Consider the following 19,718-nt stretch of genomic DNA (forward strand, 5'->3'; position numbering starts at 1 on the left):
ATAATAGCAGTAACCAAGGATCAGGGGAGCTTTCCTAGAAGGCTAGGAAAGTGCCTTCCAGTGGGTGTCAGTGACAGGGACCACCAGGAAGCAGAATGTGACTAGAGACCACAGCGCTGCCCGAGCAAGTCAGCAGGTCCCCCGAGCATCACCAAAGGCCAGCCCTGTGCTGACTCCCCGGCCACAGCCACCGCCCCAGCTGAAAGACCGTGTTTCCCCCTCACCTCACCCTCCACTGCCAGCAGGTGACAGCCGGAGGTGTGGGAGATGCTTACCTGGGCTGGTGGCCTCCCCAGCTGCCACTGTGCCGGGGACCTCGGGGTGCAGGCCGTGTGGCTACCCCTGTCCTCAGGCCGGGCCCCCCCAATCTGATCCTGCCAGGCTGACTGCCAGCGCCCCCAGCACCACAGGATGAACTTGGGTGGTCCCCGTGGCTGGCCCTGCTCATGTCTTCTCCTTGGGTCTGAATATTGGATTATGACACCCAGGAAGCTCCCCCTCCCCCCCGCCCAACCCTGGCCCCCATGGAGGAGCTGAAGACTGAGGAGGCAGACAAGTTCCCAGCACTTGTGTTGGGAAAACCACAACCAGTTAACCCCAAATACACCAGACAGGAAGGGAGAAAAAAAATTCCCTTGCAAACCAGCCTTTGAGAACTAGCTGCTGTTGCTTGCTCCTCGCGGTCAGCCTCTGGGCTGCCAGACAGCCAGGCCGCGTGCATGGACGTGGGGAACACACAGGAGCCACACTTATTACCAAACCCTTTTCCTTTTTTATTAGAGATAAAAACAGCAAAGTCCCACACACCATACCCTGCGGGAAAACAAGATGAGCGAGGCATGTCGGCTATTTACAATAAGGGCTGTAGCAAACGGGCCCCCCACGCAGCCCAGGTCCCAGTACGGGCACTCCGTGGGGGCGGGCGGTCAGTGGCACAGGGCGATGGTCTCCATGTTAAGGAAGCGGACATGCATCTTGGTCTCGATGTCGATGCCCTGCCAGATCTGGAGTACAGGCAGAGTAGCGTGAGCAGGCACCCCTGCCCCCCGCCCCGAGACCCCGGCCACTCCCTGCCCGCCCACCTCCACCGCCCACCGCGATGCCCCTGCAGGTAAGATCCAGAGCAAAGTGCGGAACCTCTTCCATCTGCCTCTTTGCTGGTTAATTGGGCTCTGACATTCAGATTCTTTCTGGATTGTCACAGCATGTTATTTAAGTGCTGAATCCAGGCTCCTAGCTGAAGTCGCTGGAATCCCACCCACCACCACTTCAGGGTCCGTGATTTTCACGCAAATTCCTGAGCCCCTGTTAAACCTCGTTTGCACCAGAAAGATGTGGAGACCACCACCTGTGCTGCCCACTCTGTGGTGGGGGCTCCAGTGGAATCCTGCACGGAAGCAGCTTGTAGACTGTTAAGGGTTGTGCAATTGTAAAATCTCCTCAAGCCATCATCATTCATTCAAAGGTCGCGACAGTTACATCTTTATAACCTCCCAGGGATAGGTCACCATGTTACAGAAAGACAAGCTCCTGCCCAGGAAAGGTGGTTTCTGCCAAAGACCACGTCTGTCACCACATACCTGGCACTGCCATCAGGGTCCATCCTGACCAGGGCCCTAGTGGACACTCAGGCCACCAGACCCTACGCCACACTACAAGCTCCAGTGCCCAGGACTCCTGCTCGTCTGCCACTCGGGGCCCAAGAGGACCATGGATGGTGAGACAGCCGGGAAGATGCAAACGGGAACCGAGGGTGTGGTGGGCGGTGACTGGTCACCGCCTCCCTGATTATGTAAGAGCCTTAGACTCTCACAGTGTCGCCCTCAACATCTCCAGGGACAGCCACGAGGCTCGGGCGAGCACAGTCCTGTGGGCAACCCAAGCCACAGGGTTGGCACACATTCAGCCGTCATGCGCCCACAGCCCAGGCGCTTTCCTTGTTAGGTGGGCAGGGTGTTCCCAGGAAGAGATGTCTGGATGCCAGGGTGGTTTCTGCCTAATGCCAAGGTGACTAGAGGGTCGCGGTGGGGCTCAGAGAATGGGAGCGGCCGGCTGGTCGGGAAAAGCTCAGCGGCCACGGGCTTGGGAGCCTTGGAGGCGGGCAGGGCAGGGCTGGGGAACGGACTGCTGGTTTTCTGAGGCCAAAAAGGATTTAATCTCGTCTTCTGGCTTAAAGCAGCATCCCTCCCTCCCTAACCTCCCCTTGGCCTCCCTGGTCTTCTCACCGCTCACTCTGGTTCTTGCTTGGGTGTTACCACCTTTCCACGTGCCAAGGTGACCCATGGCACAAATGCCAGCTTGACTTCTCCCTGTCCACCTGCCCTGGGGGGTGGGCAGGGCATGTCTGAGAGGGAGGCTGCCCTCCTCCAGCCCAGCAGGCCCTTCCAGTCTCTCTTTCAGGCCTGGCCTGTACCACCCACGCCCCTCCTCTTGCCATGACCAGCCAAATTGGTGGCGAAGACTGGGGGAGCCCCTCAGGCAGGCTGCCCCTCGGCTTCCTAGAGCTTCAGCCATGGGATGGGGGTCCCCAGCCCCGCCCCAGGCACAGGTCTGTTCCCTCAGGGCCACCTGGGAGCACTGGCGGCTGGCCCAGGAGCCCCTGGCTATCATTGCCCTACCATCCCATCTTCCTCAGCTCCTGGAAGGGGCATGGGGACACCACTGTTGGGGTGCTCAGGGCCAAAGAGTGGGCAGAGCACTGGAGGGCTTGACTCCTCACCGATCAGAGCACCCAGGGGCCCCCGTTCCCAGTCTGCAGGCACGTTTGCAGCCATGAAGGCTGGGCGAGGCCTGAACGTCCACTAACCAGGATGGAAGGTATGCAGCCGGGCACACAGCACTGTCTGCGAGGCCCAGGAGGACGGCAGGGCCACACATGGGCAGCACCAGTGCGTGGTTCTGAGAAGAGCTGTGCTTACAGGAATGGAACACTCCAGACCCTGGTTCCAGCTGTCAAAAGGGTGCTTCTGAGAAAGGGGACCAGGGACTTGATGGGGAGAAATGCAGAGCCTTCCTCAGAGGCCCTTTCGTACTTACTAAGTTGTTTTGACCATCTGTGACTATCATCTCCCTTTCAATAAACAGAAGTAAAACCAGTTTAAACCACTGTAAAGGCCACACTAAGGCTGGACCCTGTTCCCCAGAGATGCCTGCTTCCTCCTGACCAGCAGAGTCCCCCACAAGCCCCCAGTGCAGCCCCCATGCCCACCCCCAATTCCCAGGCACCCACCTTTAGGAAGTCATCGAAGGTGATCCCTTCATACACCTGATCGGGCTCCTGCGGACAGAGAAGGGGGCACAATGAGTGGCTTCTGCCCTGAGACCCTCCACCTCCACCCCCCGACACAGAAAGGGGGGTGGGGCATGTAGGTAGGACCACGAGAACATGCTGTACTGTTTGCCTCCAGCTCAGGGCCAGTCACCTTGAACTCCAGCATCCCCTTGATAGTGGGGTGGAAGCTGGTGCAGGCCCACCCCCTACCTACGTCCCTGGGGAGGACAAGCCCGACAAGGATCGGAAAAGAAGGGGGTGGGGTGGGCACAAAGGCTGGGGCGGCCACCAGCAGACACTCCCTGTCATTTCTCCGTCCTGCCTTCTCAGTCCAGGCTTGGTAAGAGCAGCTCTGGGCTGACTAGCGCTCCAGACACTGGGGAAAGGGCCAAGGGAATGAAGGACCAGCCCGCACGGCCCACCCCTCTTGCCCGTGAGTCACACCCTGATGGCATGGGGTCCAGGAGCCTCCCTCCTGCAGAGTCACCTGTGCACACGGGGACGCACAACATGGTAAGCGGGGCTCCTGCCCCTGATGCCACTACAACCAAGTCCTCACAGCCCCCGCCCCTGCCCACAGCGCCCTCCATGCCCGTGACAACCGGGCGGACATCCCCCCACCTGTCAACACGAGACCAGCTAAAGAAAGCATGGTCGTCCGGGCTACAGATTACCACGAAGGGGTCGATCCCAGATACGGAAGAGGCTCCAAGATATGCACCCGATGGAAACAAACAAGGAGCAGAAAGATGCTTGCAGGTTGTTTCCTACACCACAGATGGCTGCCACCTGCCCCGCGGACATGCAGGGTCAGCACGGGGAAGAGGAAGCCACCGGGGGAGTTCAACGCAGTGTTGTGTGACTCAGAACTAGAAGATACACATGTGCGCGTTGATCTGTGTCGGGAAAAACCCATCAAAGGGAGGTCTCTTTAGGGAGGAGGACCAGGAGAGACGCACTTCTCTTTATGTACTGCTCTGAGATTCGTTCTGATGCGTAGTTAAGAAAACACCAGGGGCTTCCCTGGTGGTCCAGTGGTTAAGAGTCGGCTTGCAATGCAGGGGACACCAACTCAATCCCTGGTCCAGGAAGATCCCACATGCCACAGAGCAACTAAGCTCATCTATCACAACGACCAAGCCAGTGCTCTGGAGCCCCAAGAAGAGAAGCCACCACAAATGAGAAGCCAGCACACCGCAACTAGAGAGTAACGCCTGCTTGCCACAGCTAGAGAAAGCCCACGCGCAGCAACGGAGACCCAGCGCAGCCAAAAACAAATATATAAATAATTCATTTAAAGGAAGAAAACACCAGCAGGCACTCCGTGTGTCTGCTACAAGTGTTTTACCAACGTGATTACCAGGAGCTGATGTGAATCTCACAACAGCCCCCTCAAGTGGGCTCTGCTCTTAATCTAATTTGGGATATACTTTTTAATTTTATGAAAAACGCCAGATTCTTAGAAGGCCTGGACCAGCCCTGTCCCTAGGCCTGCCTGCTCTTCCCGACCAGGGTCAACAGACAGAAGAAGCGGCTGCCCTCCGCCTGCCGGCCACCCCAGGTCCCGGGGGGCGGCCAAGGGGAGCGAACTGTAGAGAAGGCCCCGCTGGCCCAAGACCCAGCCTGGAGGGTGGGCGCCCGGTGGAAGCAAGGCAGGCGGAGGGGCCGGGGGCTTGGGGAAGCACTGGGGCTGAGACCGCAGGAAAGCCGGCCTGCCCTCCAGCCACAGGAAGGCTTCCCAGAGACGCACTCTGGAAAGATCCCTGCCACAGGGGACAGCCGGCCCTGGAAGTCCATGACGGCGGGCGATGCCTCGTGTCTTTGGCAGAAACGTCAAGTGTCCTCAGAGGCCGCGTAGTATGAAAGGACATGCTCGCCCCTCGCCTCTGTTGTTTATCTGGTTGATCACAAGAGAAAATATTTTACGAGCACACAGAGGACTGGTAAGTTAAGGAAGATGATGCCCACGGTGGCGGGATGCCCCCCTGCCCGGGAAGCTGGCATGGGCTCTGAGGATGCGTGGATTCTATGCAGATCAGCAGCTGCCAGCTGCCAGCGATTTCACGACAGCAAATTAAGAAAACTCGCCAATTGAAACTGGAGTGCGACAGAGAATAATTTATTGGAGGAGAGTGTAATTAAATCAAGTGGGGATTCGGCTCGTGCAGCCTGGCCGGGAATCCCTGTGCTCCCCAACGAGGCCACCAGCCCTTTCTGCAACAGTTTAATCTGCTGAGGAGGGTGGGTTCACCAAACTCAGAAGCCTCCCTAAGGCCCCTGAAGCAGACAGATAAAATGCAGGTCAATAAAGTGACCGCAGCCCCCTTGCCCCTGGGGGCAGGCCCAGGCCCACCGTCTCCAGACAACGGGCCTGGGCAGAAACAGCAGGTTCCAGCAGGAAAAAACACCCGTCCACCTGGGCTGGGGTGACCCCAAAGCCGTGGTGGTGTCTGGGATGGCAGCCACAGTGAATACGCAGGAGCCAGAGGGGGTGGCCTCAGGGGGACCACACAAGACCACCCCCTCCCAGCAAGGAACAAAGTCCATGGAGGTGGTCACATGCCCACCTGCACAGCCCTCCAGGGGCTCAGAGCCCCTGTAAGAGCGAGTCCAAGGTCACTGCCCAGGAAGTCTAGAAGATTCCTATGACTCTGAGCCTTGGTTCACTTGGAACCAGTGAAACAAGGCTACAAATCCATGAAGTGATGCCCGTGATGAACCTAGCGTGGTGCCTGCGCTTGCCCTTCGGAGGACCCTGGGGGGTGCCTGGTTGCCTGGAGCCTCCCAAGGGAACCTGCAAATCCCCTCCCTCCAACAGCACCATCCGAGCCCATGAACACCGGCAGTGACCGCTCACAAGACGCGTTGGTTCCCAGTCCACTGACCGTCCCTGTGTCCTCTGCTCCATCGGTTCTGCACTGGGGGTGACTTCACACACACCACCCACCCCACCAACCCAGGGACAGTAGCTGTGTCTGGAGATACGTTTGGTTGTCACAACTTGGAGGGTGTGACTGGCATCCAGTGGATGGAAGCCAGGGACACTGCTCAACAACCCTGCAACCCTGAGGGCCCTGCGTCAACAGCGCCAGGAGGAGAAACCCCAGGCCTGAGAGCCCGCCTCTGAGAAATGACTCACCACTTCTGACACCAGCGGGAGGCCTCCCACTCTCGTCAGCCACACACCCCGATGGCCGAGCCCTGTCTCATCTACACATCGCCCCTGGGCTCCCAGCTCCTCCCTGGATGCCAGATCGTGGGCCCTCAGGAAAGCTTCCTGCTGACCCCTGCCCTGCAGGCCACGAATCGCCTCATCAATAATAAAATAAATGACAACGAACCCCTGCTGTGTACCGACTGGGCCTGGCGCTGTGCCAGGTGCTACCAGTGGGCCCAGGGAGGCTACCTGGTAGGGTCAGTGGCCCCCCAAAGCCCAGCCTCCCCTGCCTGACCCCCCCAGGGCTGGGACCTCAGATTTGGTCTTCTGGTGGGACAGGAAAGCAGCGCGGCCTCTGAGCAGAGCTCTGCGCCAGGCCCAGTTGGAGTGGCAAGCAGGCCACGCGCAGTCTCTGCCCTCCAGACCTTCCAGAAGCACAGACTCACAGCGGGCAGGGCTCGGCAGGTGGAGAGTGGAGGGTGGGGACAGGGGTCCCAGGCCTCACCATCTGCCCCACGCAGACGCTGGCCGCCTCCATCATGGCGCCGTCGGCGATGGAGCGCGCTGACTCCTTCTCGATGTGCGGGTTCCCCGACAGCAGCTCCTCTACCACCTGCTGGGCGGGGCAGACACACCGTGAGCTCAGCCTCGGCCAGGCCGCTGAGCACGGTTGGGGGGGTTGCCGGGGCCCGACAGGCGCGGGAGCATACTTTACATTTCGATACTCTTCCAGGGTGATGCGGCCGTCGCTGTCCGAGTCGTACATGTGGAACAGAACTGGGGGCAGCGGGGAGAGAAGGAAGATGAGTCAGGCGAGGCAGACGGGAGCCCTGGGTTCCCCGCTCCCCCAACCTCTCCCTCCCTCAGACTGAGCAAAACACCCCCAGCAATGCAACCCGAATGCCAAGGCCGTAGGGGGCAAGGGCAAAGGGCGCGGGGCCAGACGGACCACTTCGGGTGGGTGACCTTGGGCAAGCGACCTCACTTCTCTGAGCCTCAGCTTTCCCATCTGTAAAATGGGAGTCACTACACCTCTACCTCGTTATGGTGGTGTCAGGTGAGCCAAGGCCGGTGGACCACGTGACAGTCTCATCAACAGGAAGTCAGCTCAGCGGGACTTCAAGCTGTCACTCCTGACAGACCCAAGAGGGTGGCTGCTGTCCTGGGCCTGGGGCAGGTCACGGACCCCGCTGCTTCCCTCCCACCCCTGGCTGATCGGAGCCTGCCCCAGAGGGCCCTGAGGGGCATTCACACCTGCTCGGTTGCTTCTCTCTCAGGGACGTCACTTGGTCCCTTTACTGACATCACTCAGCAGCCCACATCCCAACAGAGCCATGAGCTGAAGGGAAGGTGACCTCTCTATCCCCGGCTCAGCCTCAGGGAGCCTCAAGCTCACGAAGGCCTCCGTCCCGGCATTTACCCTGCCTGGCGCTCTGCAAACATCTCTGCCCCTCATCCTCACACGACCCCTCCCCGAGCCGTGTCACAGACAGGGCTGACAAGCTCAGAGAAGCGAAGGCATTTGCCCACAGCTGCCCCATTATGGTGGGCTTCCCTGGTGGCTCAGACGGTAAAGAATCCGCCTGCCATGCAGGAGACCTGGGTTTGATCCCTGGGTTGGGAGGATCTCCTGGAGAAGGGAAGGGCCTACCCACTCCAGTACTCTTGTCTGGAGAATTCCATGGATAGAGGAGCCTGGCAAGCTACAGTCCATGCAGTTGCAAAGAGTTGGACATGACTGAGCAATTTTCACTTCACTTCATTAACAGAGGGGCAGCCAGGGGTTTGAACCAGAGTCCGTCCCATCCCACAGGTCCCATGACCCCTGACCCGGCCCTTGGAACCATCTGGAAGCTGGGCCGACACCAGGCGCCATCCCCCTGCCCCCAGCAGCCCTCAGTACACATCCGGAGCTAAGTATAGCCCAGGCCCATGTTTACATTTCCCTGCAGACGCTACTGCCTCGGGGGCGGGGTGCAGAAGGATGCTGGAGTCATGGGAAAGTGCACAGGGAGGGAGGGGTGCCGCCTGCCCTGAACTCAGATCCAGGGCCAGAGAGGCTCCGAGGGTGGGGGGCGTGGGCCTGCAGAGGCCGCCCCATGAAGCTGAGTCTGGTGGCGGGCTGTGGACCAGGGCAAGGGACGAAAGGATCCCTGAGGTCTCATCCAGCCTCAAAATCACGCAGGTGTCCATCCCTCTTCCCCACTGTCAGGTTCAAGGTCACACAGCTGCTTAGTGGAAGGGCTGGATTGAACCAGGTCTGTCCAAACCAAGGGCCGTCACCGACAGACCCTTCTATTCCCAGAAAATGACCAGCTGCTGAGGAGTGTCAACAAGGAGGTTGTCACAGAGCAGCCTAGGACAGGGAGGACCCTCTGTGCTGTGAAACTCCCCTCCCCAAGGTGCACCAGCACCAGAGCTGGTGCTCCCTGACCCTCCCCACCCCCCGCAGGGGCACAGCAGGCCTCGGGGACATGCAAGTGGCCAGGTGCCCGCTGGGGAGGGGCCCTGGGACACCCACATCTCAGCTTCTCTTTCCGGCACAGCTGCACCTGCTCCTCATCCATGGTGGTGTCGATGGGCCGGAAGTAGGACATGATGGTCAGAAAGTCCTCGAAGTTGATCTCATCGGCCAGGCCGCTGGACCCCTTGCGTAAGTTCCTGAGGGAGCAACGAGGGGGTGTCAGAAATGCATTCAAAACAAAAGCTCATCTTGCTGCCACCCACAGCCCCGGAGAAACCACCCCTCCAGGCACTCGCTTCACCTACAATGGCTGGCCCAGCCTTGGGTTCTGCTACCCAGCGACCTGCTCGTGGGGGGCGCCGGGGGCCCCCTGGGGGGTTAGTCCAGCCCTGTGCTGCACTCCCCCCACCCGGAAACCACCATCTGGGGGTCTGGGGGAGACACAGGCAGCTGCACCTCTGCTGGGGCTGGGGCTGCCAGACATGCATGGTGCACAGAGTTGGGCGGTAATTCACCAGGCACATCTCCTGACCCTTTCCTTTAGATCGGGGGAGTCAGGGGGTCACAAACTGCTGCCCAGGGGCCAAATCCTGCCTGCTGCCTGCATTTACATAGCCCATGAGCTAAGAAGGGTTTGTATATTTTGATATGGTTGAAAAAAAAATGTTAAGGGGGGAAACAAAGAATAGCATCGCATGACAAATGAAAATTACATGAAAATTCAAATCTGAGCGTCCAGAAATAAAGTTTTATTGGCACATGGCCACTCCTGCTCATTTACATGGTATCCGCAGCTGCTTTCAGGCTACAAAGGCAGAGCTGAACAGTTGCAACAGAGACGAGGTGGCCCGCGAAGCCTAAAATATTTACTCTCTGGCCTTTTAGAGAAAGTTTGCCAGTTCCTGCTCTCTATCAGCTGTCTGAAACACGGGCACCGTGATCTGTTGGCAGGCAGCTCTGAGTAATCTGTTTCCTACCAAAGTGTGAAATGCACCAATGAACTGCACGTTTTTGAACAGATCAGGGCAGGTTTGAGGTTGTCCCTGCGGATGTGCTTTTCCGAAGGGGTGGGAAAGGGCTCGAGTTCCCAGGGGGGCTCGGGGAGGGTACCCAAGGCTGGGTCCGTCGCATGCCGAGCACACAGTGGGTACTCAGCAAATGCACGCGAGGGCACCGACAAGCCACCGAGTGCAGGTCCTGGCAGAGGAGTTGAGAAAACAGCTTGGAGCCGACTCCAACCAAACATGGGCTGCCGTACTCTCACCACTAATTGACTTCTACTGGGGCAGGTTGCCATCTGTCTGACGGTCCCCCTACCCTCACTGCGCCTCCTTGCAATGGGACAGTTCTCAGCTGGCCTGGGATGATGGTGCTTCTCAAATGCACTTGAGTGCCTCCTGGGGTCAGGACCACATCTCAGCTTAAAGGAACATATTCAAGGTTCTCTCTCTAGGGGCCCATCTGTTGTTGTTTGCCACTAAGTTGTATCTGACTCTTTGTGATCCCCATAGACTATAGCCTGCCAGGCTCTTCTTCCCATGGGATTTCCCAGGCAAGAATACTGGAGTGGGTTGCCATTTCCTTCTCCAGGGGATCTTCCCAACCCGGGGATCGAACCTGCATCTCCTGCATTGGCAGACAGGTTCTTTACTGCTGCGCCACCGGGGAAGCAGGGGCCCAGTGACTCCCTTTCAAATCCTGTCCCTTCAGCGTGCACCACACTTCACAGTTTAGAGATCTCACTATCCCCAAGCTTCCAATCCAGGAGATTTTCCAGAAAGAAGTGGCTCCCGAGCCTGGATCACAGAAGGTGGACTGTGAAACAACAAACTGGAGAGATGAGAGGAGATCTCCCCAGGACTCAGTAAGCCTAATCTTTGAGTGTTTTTTTCCTCAATTTTCTCTGAAATCATCTCTTACAAAGGTTTCCCACTGATCCTCTGGGCAGATTTTTAATAATCTCAGAGTTCCTGCTGTCAGGGGCACGGACCAGACTTACAAGGTGTAAAAACAGCCCCAGGAGTCATCAGGCTCCTAGGAGGCATGGTTCACTGGGTTAGGTTGCACCTCCTTCTCAGGGGGTTCTGGCTGCAGCAAGGGGGATGGAGATGAGCTCGGGGACATGTGATGGGCCCCGGGGCAGGCAGGCCATGTATGTCTGCTTCTCAGGGAAGGCTGCAACCTGGCTACTTCGGCATCAGGACCCAATTCAGGGGTAAGGGGTTCCTTCCCATCCTAATGTCCCTGGGAGGTCCATGTGGGCCAGCATCCTGGTCTCTCAAGGTGACCAGAGGGCAGAGGCCAAGGAAACCCAGACACAGCACCTGAGGCCAGGCCTACCTGCACTCCACTCCAGTTTCCACAGTGGGGCACCCAAGGCCAGGGTCAGTGGATAGAAGAATGGGCGTGCGTGCTAAGTTGCTTCAGTCACATCCCACTCTAGTGACCCTACAGACTGTAGCCTGCCAGGCTCCTCTGTCCATGGGATTCTCCAAGGAAGAATACTGGAGCGGGTTGCCATGCCCTCCTCCAGGGGATCTTCCTGACCTAGGGATCCTAATTCATGTCTCCCAAGTCTCCTGCATTGGCAGGCGGGTTCTTTACCACTAGTGCCACCTGGGAAGCCCTAAAAGAATGGGGGCTACATCCAAATCTGCAGCCCTGCATCACAGCACTCTTTTTGCAAGAAAGCCTGATTGAGTGCAGTATTTTCACTTCCTTACCTCTCCAATGACTCTGTGAGAACCAGAACCCTTGGAGGTGGGCACAGACCCGGCTCAAAATGCCTTCCAACTAGCTTTTTGCTTCACTGTCTTGTTCCCAAAATGCCTTAGGATGCAAGGCAGACACTGGTACTTTTTGAAAGGAAAATCCCGCCTCCAGCCTGTCCTCTGACTCCTCCCTCACTCCTTGGCAGAGCTTACAGGACAGAGATGCAAAGGACACACAGGCGCTGAGCTGCTCCAGGTCCCTGCTGGGGAAGCCTTTCCTCAATCCTCCTCTTCTTGTTGACCTTGGGCAGTCCACCAACTCACCAGGGGCCTCCCTTTCTCCAGACTGTATCTCTAAGCAGCTTCCCCAAGGCTGAGGTCCCAGAACCCACAGGGGGATGGGGGTGGGAGTGGGCTCTCACCTCCTGCTATGGGCCGCTGTCCTCCCTGTCTCCTGCTCACCGTCCTGCATCGTCTTCCAGTGGTCACTCCCTAGAGCAGGTGTCTCGTGAGCTGCCCACACTGCAGGCCTGGGGACCCCTTGACTCCCTCCCCATCATACTCGATCCTCTTCTCTCCTAGGACAGCCTGGTCCAGCCTCCACCATCCCAATGGGCAGAGGCCAGAATGAGCTCTGCAAAAAGCAAGTCAGAGACGTCCCTGGTGGCCTGGTGGCTAAGACTCTGCACTCCCAGTGCAGGGGGCCTGGGTTCCCACCATGATCAGGGAACTAGATCCCCCTTGCTGCAACTAAGACCCAATGCAGGCAAATAAATAAATATAAATAAATAAATATTAAAAAAAAAAAAAAAAGCAAATGAGACTGTCGCTCCCTTGCTCAACGCTCTCTGGAAGCTTCTCCAGCTCTTGGGGTGACTCCCCTCAGCACAAGCCTCCACCTGGTCTCCCAGGTCTCAGCCCAGCCCTTGCCCCCATTTCCCGCCACACCCCCCCCCATCAGGGGCCTGAAGGACTGTTTCAATGTCCACCGTGCAGACACTCAACGTTCCCTGTGACCGAGGGCCTCCCTCCATCCTTCGGGAGGCATCTGCCCGCACCCACGCTCATGGCTCTGTCCTAAGGTCGGATGCTCCAAGCAAGGCGGGGGCTCTCCCACCTCTGACTGTGGATTCAGGGCCGTGCCCGCTTGTCCTCTGGCCGGAGGGAGGTTTCCGCTCCGGCTCCTGCCCAAGACCCTCTGCAGGCAGCATATCAGTCCCGGAGAGCAGCCCGGCCACACCCAAGTTCCACCCTCACCTGAAAACACAACTCCTGGAACCTCCTCCCAGTTCCCCAGGGGACAGCAGAAGGCCAAGCAACCTCCAGCCAGCCTTGCTTTAAGGAACAGCTTCCCTGGTGGCTCAGACGGTAAAGAATCCGCCTGCAATGCGGGAGACCTGGGTTCAATCCCTGGGTTGGGAAGATCTCCTGGAGAATGAAATGGCAACCCACTCCAGTATTCCTGCCTGAAGAATTCCATGGACAGAGGAGCCTGGTCGGGGGCAGGAGGGGAAGGCGAGTACAGTCCACAGGGTCGCAAAGAGTCAGACATGACTGAGCACTGAGCATACCATGGCTCTTGAACACACGTCATCTCAGCACGGCCTCACAGCAACCCCGCGAGGCCGGTGCTGATCTATGAAGAAAGTAAGGCAGCCTCCAGGAGGGCCCCAGTGAGCCTGCCTCCTGGTATCCATGCCCCATGAGGTCCCTGCTTCAAGTGTGGGGAGACCCAGGGACTCACTTCTGATGAAGACAATATAGCAAAGGTGATGGAATGTTATCTGCAAGATGAAGTTACCAATGGATGGTGTTTTCCATCTCAAGTGCCCAGTCTCTCTCTTCTCCTTCCCTCCTTCCCTCCCTCCGCTCCCCCCCTCACTGGAACATCTTACTCTGAGGGAAGCCAGCTGCCAGGTGTGGTAGCTCTGGGGATTGGTTCATGAGCTGCCAACATCCAGGTGGATGAGCTCGGAAGCAGAGCTTCCCCCAGTTGTGCCTTCGGGTGACTGCAGCCCCAGCTGACCTCCCTGAGCCAGAGAACCCAAATCCCTGATCCATAGAAATGGTGAGCTGATAAATATGTGTTGTCTTAAACTGCAAGTTTGGGGGGGTAATTTGTTACACAGCCATAGCTAACTAGTACAGAGGCCGAGAGAGATTGAGTGAGCGGTCCCAAGTCAACTAGCCATGAATTCAGAACTGCTAGACCTCTGACCCATGCTCACAACTCCTACCCAACACATCACATGCCTTTTGAGCACAAGAGTTATGCAAGAGGTTACAAAGGCAAAACGCTCCCCACAAAGTCACCCACCATCAGCATTCCAGGAGAAGGGCCCACCTGTTGTCAAAGAAGGCACGGACGATTTTGGACCGGATTGGGTTGAGCTCCAGGTCAGGGACGTTGTTGAAGTTCTCCTTCCTGGGTTTCCAAGGAGGAGGCACACCGGGAAATGAGGGAGAAAAGAATGATGTCAGAGAGCATGTTCATCACTTCTCAAGTTGTGTTTTTCACCCTGAGCAGGCCCTACAAGAACGGTCCGGAATTCATGAGTCAGGACTGGAATATGCTGCATTGGTCTACCTCCTCCTCTAACCCTTAGACCAGCAGGACCACAGAGGGCCTGGAGGCTCAGAGACGCCTTTGGGAATCTGACAGATGTCCTGGACATCCACCCTGCCCCTCCCCCAGAAAGATGCAGCAACACAAGACCTGTATCCCATTCCGAGGGGCCTAGATAACCCAGGTAGGGAAACCCTGAGTTGGCTGTCCTGGAATCAGAGCAGCAAGCTGCTTGCTTGGAGATTTCAGAAACAGTGTCCACATCAGGTTAAAAACCTAGAGTTATCACGTGACCCAGTGATTCCACTGCTAGGTATATACCTGGATATGTCCCCAAAGAAATGAAAACATTCATCCACATAGACATCTGCCCGTGAATATTGATAGAAGTGGGCTTCCTGGGTAGCTCAGCTGGTAAAGAATGCCTGCAATGCAGAAGACCTGGGTTCAATCCCTGGGTTCAATCCCTGGGTTGGGAAGATGCCCTGGAGGAGAGCATGGCAACCCATGCCAGTATTCTTGCCTGGAGAATCCCCATGGACAGAGGAGCCTGGTGGGCTACAGTCCATAGCATCACAAAGAGTCAGACATGACTGAGCAACTAAGCACATTCAGCTATTAAAAGGAATGAAATACAGACACAGGCTACAATACAGATGGACTGTACAGACACGCTGCTAAGTGAAATAAGCTGGGCCACACAGTGTATGATTTCATTTATATGAAAAATCCAAAATAAATCAATCCATAGACACAGAAAGGAGATGAGTGGTTGCCAGAGGCTGGGGGATTGGGAGCCATGCTGGGGAATGGTACTAGGGGTATGGGGACTCTTTAGGAGGTGATGAAAATGTTGTCAAACTGACTGTGGTGATGGATGCAGTACTCTGGAAGCATACTAAAAGCCATTGCATTGCACGTTTTAGTGGGTGAATCGTAGGATATGCAAATTCTATTTCAGTAAAGCTGTTTAAAGAGAGAAAGAAATGTTTGTATGAGATGGTGAATTTCAAACACAGCCACCCTGTGGCTGGGGCCAGGTGTTGCTGGGTCTCAGAGGCTGTGAGTTTGCAGGCATGGAGGCAGGTAAGTCCCTACCTGCCTGACCTTCCTGCATAAGGCTGTCCTTTGTTCTCGGACTTGTGTTCTGCTCATTTTTTCTTCTGCTCTGTGGATTTCCACAGGCAGTGGCCTTGAAAGGGGCCCAGGACACAGGCTGGTAATCCCGGGAAATAAGGGGGCAGACCCAGCTTGGGGAAGCTGGGAGGATATTAGCCACTTAAAAGGAGAACGTCCAGGGGCCCTCAGATTTAGGGCTTGAAGCTAGAACCAAGCCATGCTGAGGAGGAGGAAGTGCCACATACACGGGGCATTCCGCACCACCAGAGCTGGGAAGTTCTGTAATCACACAGCTGAGCCCTGTCCTGCCCCCATCAGATGGGGAGGCTGAGGCTCAGAGAGGAGAAGCAGGACATACCCAGGGCCCAGACACCTCCGTGTTCTCTCCCTCTCCGAGCTGTCTTGCACCTCTCCCCACCACTCAGCGCTCCCAGCTTCATTTGCTTGCAGCATCTGGCCAAACTCAGGAGCCAGCATCAATGGATGCCAACACTTTAGAATCCTGAGGGCCCAGTTCTGAAGACAACCCACTCAGAGCAGCTGGCCCACAGCAATGGAATATTATTCAGCCATAAAAAGGATTGCAGTGCTGACCCACGCTACAATGGAGATGAACTTTGAGAGCAAGATGCTAAGTGAAAGCAGCCAGACACAAAAAGACACACAGTGTGTGAGTCTATGTACTAATATATGAGATGTCCAGAATAAGCAAATCCACAGAGACAGAAAGCAGACTGGTGGGTGCCAGGGACTGGGGGACAGTTGACAGCTAGTAGACACAAGGTTTCCTTCAGCAGCGATGAAAATTTTCTAATATTGACTGTAGACTTTAAGTGGATGAATTGTATAACATGTGAATTATATCTCAATCAGGCTGTTTTAAGAGCTTCCCAGGTGGCTCAGTGGTTGAAAAATCTGCCTGCAATGCAGGAGGCACAGGTTTGATCCCTGGGTCAGAAAGACCCCACCCCGCCACTCCCTTCCCCGGAGGAGGGCATGGCAACCCACTCCAGTGTTCTTGCCTGGGAAATCCCATGGACAGAGGAGCCTGGCGGGCTACAGGCCATGGGGCTGCAAAGCGTCAGACACGACTAAAGCAACTGAGCACAAGCGTGAGCAAGCCTGTTTAAAATATCCCTAAAATATTTATTTAAAACTAGAAAGCAAAGAACCACCGCACCGTGGCTTCATCAATACAGAGCTCAAAAAGTGAGGCGCTAACCTTTGCAGATCAGAGTCAGGTTCACTACCTCTGGGGTTGGTCACTACGAGAGAGCATGAGGCCTGGGGCCGAGCACGCTCTGCCCTTGCTCTGGGTTTGGGGTCATGGGTGTGTTTCAGCTTGTGAAAGATCGTCTCACTGTCCCCGTCACTGTTCTTCACACACCTGACAGTCCGCGCTGCTCTGGCACGGCACCCGTTGAGTGAGATGCAAGGACAGGAGCAAACAGACGGAAAACCCAGAGCCCCTGGGATGGGAACAGCTCAAGTCAAAGGGACTATGTGGAGTCTGAGAGGGGACGTGGGGAGAAAGGACAGGAAGTCAGCAGCTGCTGCATGGCTCGTCAGCACGAGACCCCAAGCCCTCTTTGGCTTTCTTGGCCGGTCTTGGTAACTGTCAACCCTTCCTCAGCCTCAGTCTCCTCATCTACGAAGTGGGCACAGCCTCTGGAATCACACTGGGGTTCTACCAGCTCTGCCACCTGGAACAAGCGACTTGGCTTCTCTGAGGCTCCGGCTTGCTCCTCTGCACTCAGGAGCCTCAGAGGGTTGTGGCGAGTATGCCTGGGAGGAAGTCTGGAACACAGCATGCACGGCGTCCTGTGAGGAGCGAGGGCTCCACGAATGGAGGCTTTCAGGTGCCCGAGAGCATGAGGACGGACCTTGCATTTCCAGAGCATCACATCCTCAAGGCCTTGCACAAGTGGAGGCAGCGCACGCACCGAGCATGCGCAAGGGACCGCGGAGCAGAAGGGAAGGTCGGCGGGGGCGGGGCATTGGGTATGGGCGGGGCATTGGCCCCAGGCCCCGCCCCTCTCTCCAGCGTCCCCACCCTTCAGCACCCTGAGGCACCCCCGGTTCGCAGATCCTTGCAGAGCATCACAACTCTGCTCTGCTCTGCCCTGCGGAGCCCAGGTAGGGGCTCTCAGTGGAGCTTTGTCCCGGGGCTGCTGGAAGGACTGCATTCAGGGATACACCGGGGAAGTGCGTCTAGCTGATTCCCTAGGAGGGAACAGAGGCCAAAACAGAGGATGCTGCAGGTTCTAAAGGGACTGGGAGAAAACAGGTCCGCGTGCTTGTTAAGGTGGCAAGGAGGGACACACCAGCAGGGCCCCTGGCACCAGGAGATCCCACAAAAGGTAGCGGGGCCCCGGGCTGACATGGGAGGGCAATGTCTCAGGAGGAGGACAGAGGCAGGAGGACCTCAAAGAACCCAACTGTGCGACTGAGCATCTAGAGAAGAAAATGAACAACCGAAGAGAGGTCTGGCTGCCCACTGCCAGAGGGGAGGCAGATGCCAGGAATCGAGCTGGGGACACAGTGTTGCCGGATCCTGGCCTCACAGCCCCCAGCAGGTCTGTGCAGGTGTCTTTGAATCCTAGCTGCCTTTCTCCATAAGCCAGAACCACCCTCCCTCACCATGGCCACCTTACTGATGCTCCCAGCCTCAGTTTCCTCATCTGTGAACTGGGTACAGACCAAGCAGCACCCTCCACACACATACACACACACACCCCATATCAAAGCAGAAGTGAAGTTAAGCACACCTGGAGCCAGTCCAGGCTCTGCCCCTGACCAGCCACACGCCCTGGTTGAGGCACTGCAGACCCCAGAGTCTTAATTTCTCATCTATAAAATGGGGATCATGGAAATATCCAGGCAGCATCATGGGGTTAATGAGATGATTAGGTGAGATAAACACACGTAAGGTGCTACTGGGCTCCCCAGGTGGCACTAGTGGTAAAGAACCTGCCTGCCAATGCAGGAGACATAAGAGATGGGGGTTCGATCCCTGAGTTGAGAAGATCCCGGGGAGGAGGGTACAGCAACCCACTCCAGTATTCCTGCCTGGAGAATTCCATGGACAGAGGAGCCTGGTGGGCTACAGTCCATGGGGTCACAAAGAGTCGGACACACACACACAAGGTGCTGTTAGCATAACGTATGACACGCAGTGAGTTCGTTTGAAAACGACGATGGTGCTAACAGCAGCAGCTAACCCTCTACAGACACCCCAGGGGTCAGGTACTGTTCTGAGAGCTTTACGTTACAAAAGCAGGAACGTATTCCCACCTTACAGATGAGGAAACTGAGGCAGAGAGGTGAAGAAATATCTTACTGCTGAGAACAATGCCCCGACTTAGAATATGGACGCCCAGTCCTGGAGGAACTTCTCCTGAGTTCTCTCTGGTCCTGGGGAGGCTGTGGGCACTTCTGGGCTATCTGCCAACCTCCTTCTTCAACAAGTTGAGTTGCAGGCCTTGAGCCCAGAGGCAGGGAAAGGCGAACTTCAGTTTAGGACATTGAAAGAGGCATTTATCTGAGGGCAAGGAAGGGGACAAGACCAGGACTTTCCTGCAAGGATCTTTTGCACAAAGGTATGTGGACAGGAGAACTGCCTGGTGCAAGCAGAGAATTTTCTGAGTTCCCTGCAGTCCAGTGGTTAGGACTCAGCGCTTTCACTGTCATGGCCCCAGGTTCAATTCCTGGTTGAAGAACTAAGAAGATTCTGCAAGCCATGTGGTGCGACCCCTCTGCCCCCCAAATGGGAATTTTGGCACTTCTCAAACACAGACTTGCACACAAATCCTGGGGATCGTGGTAAAAAGCGGGTTCTGACTCTACAGTCCTGTAAAGGCCAGTTTCGGTCTCATTTCCTTTTCTCCCTCAAGCCCTGAGGTGCCCATCAGGGTGGTTGAACCAGCTCAGCCCAAGGCCTCCCCACCACCTATGGGAACTGCCCTGTATCACCCAGAGCCCAGGACTGGGGGCAGGGCACCGCATGGGGGCAGGAGCTGACACACTGTGGCCCGTGGTCCAGCGATGCTGCCCCAGTGACCAGCGGGAAGGGTCTGCCCACAAGCGGCCCCGGGGCTCACACCTCTGGTGGGTTTTAAACTCTCCCCCATGAGGCCCCCCTGTATCCTCCCAGGCCAGGCTGAGCGCTCTGTGAGCTCAGGCATGTTCAATCACCCCTGTATCCCAATGATGGGCGAGGTCAATGACCTCCATCTTACAAGCGAGAAAATGAGGCCCAGAGAGTTGAAGTGACCAAGCTATAGTCACACAGCTAGGAGGAGAGCTTTGCATCTGGCACTCGCCACCCCATGCACTTTCTCACACTCGCTACTTCCTTCCAGTTCAGTATGTTTCTTTTTCAAAGAGAGAACAAGAGACCTTCCTGGGGCATCTGCTCCCACCCAGCCTCA

General features: G+C 56.6%; 1 protein-coding gene across 9 annotated transcripts in view; it reads right to left on the bottom strand.

Annotated features, from left to right (window-relative positions):
• Positions 1-752: 752 nt before the first annotated feature.
• Positions 753-19,718, bottom strand: part of TESC (tescalcin) — a 73,138-nt gene continuing 54,172 nt past the window's right edge. For 2 of the 9 annotated variants that reach the window (XM_081539707.1, XM_081539709.1), the window contains 8 exons: positions 14,491-14,594; positions 13,948-14,028; positions 12,026-12,095; positions 8,950-9,089; positions 7,144-7,205; positions 6,934-7,041; positions 3,230-3,277; positions 753-1,004 (listed from right to left, as the gene is read on the bottom strand). In XM_081539707.1, coding sequence (XP_081395833.1) covers positions 927-1,004; positions 3,230-3,277; positions 6,934-7,041; positions 7,144-7,205; positions 8,950-9,089; positions 12,026-12,095; positions 13,948-14,028; positions 14,491-14,594 — 691 coding nt within the window. In that variant the 3' untranslated portion in view covers positions 753-926. Of the gene's footprint in view, positions 1,005-1,580; positions 1,868-2,225; positions 2,323-3,229; positions 3,278-6,933; positions 7,045-7,138; positions 7,206-8,949; positions 9,090-12,025; positions 12,238-13,947; positions 14,029-14,490; positions 14,595-19,718 lie in introns of all 9 variants that reach the window. The other 7 variants (XR_014068453.1, XR_014068449.1, XR_014068452.1 and 4 more) reach the window with 7 other exon arrangements.

This window comes from Giraffa tippelskirchi, chromosome 11, assembly GCF_054371585.1.
Source record: "Giraffa tippelskirchi isolate mGirTip1 chromosome 11, T2T-mGirTip1v1.2.pri, whole genome shotgun sequence".
Taxonomy (NCBI): Eukaryota; Metazoa; Chordata; class Mammalia; order Artiodactyla; family Giraffidae; genus Giraffa; species Giraffa tippelskirchi.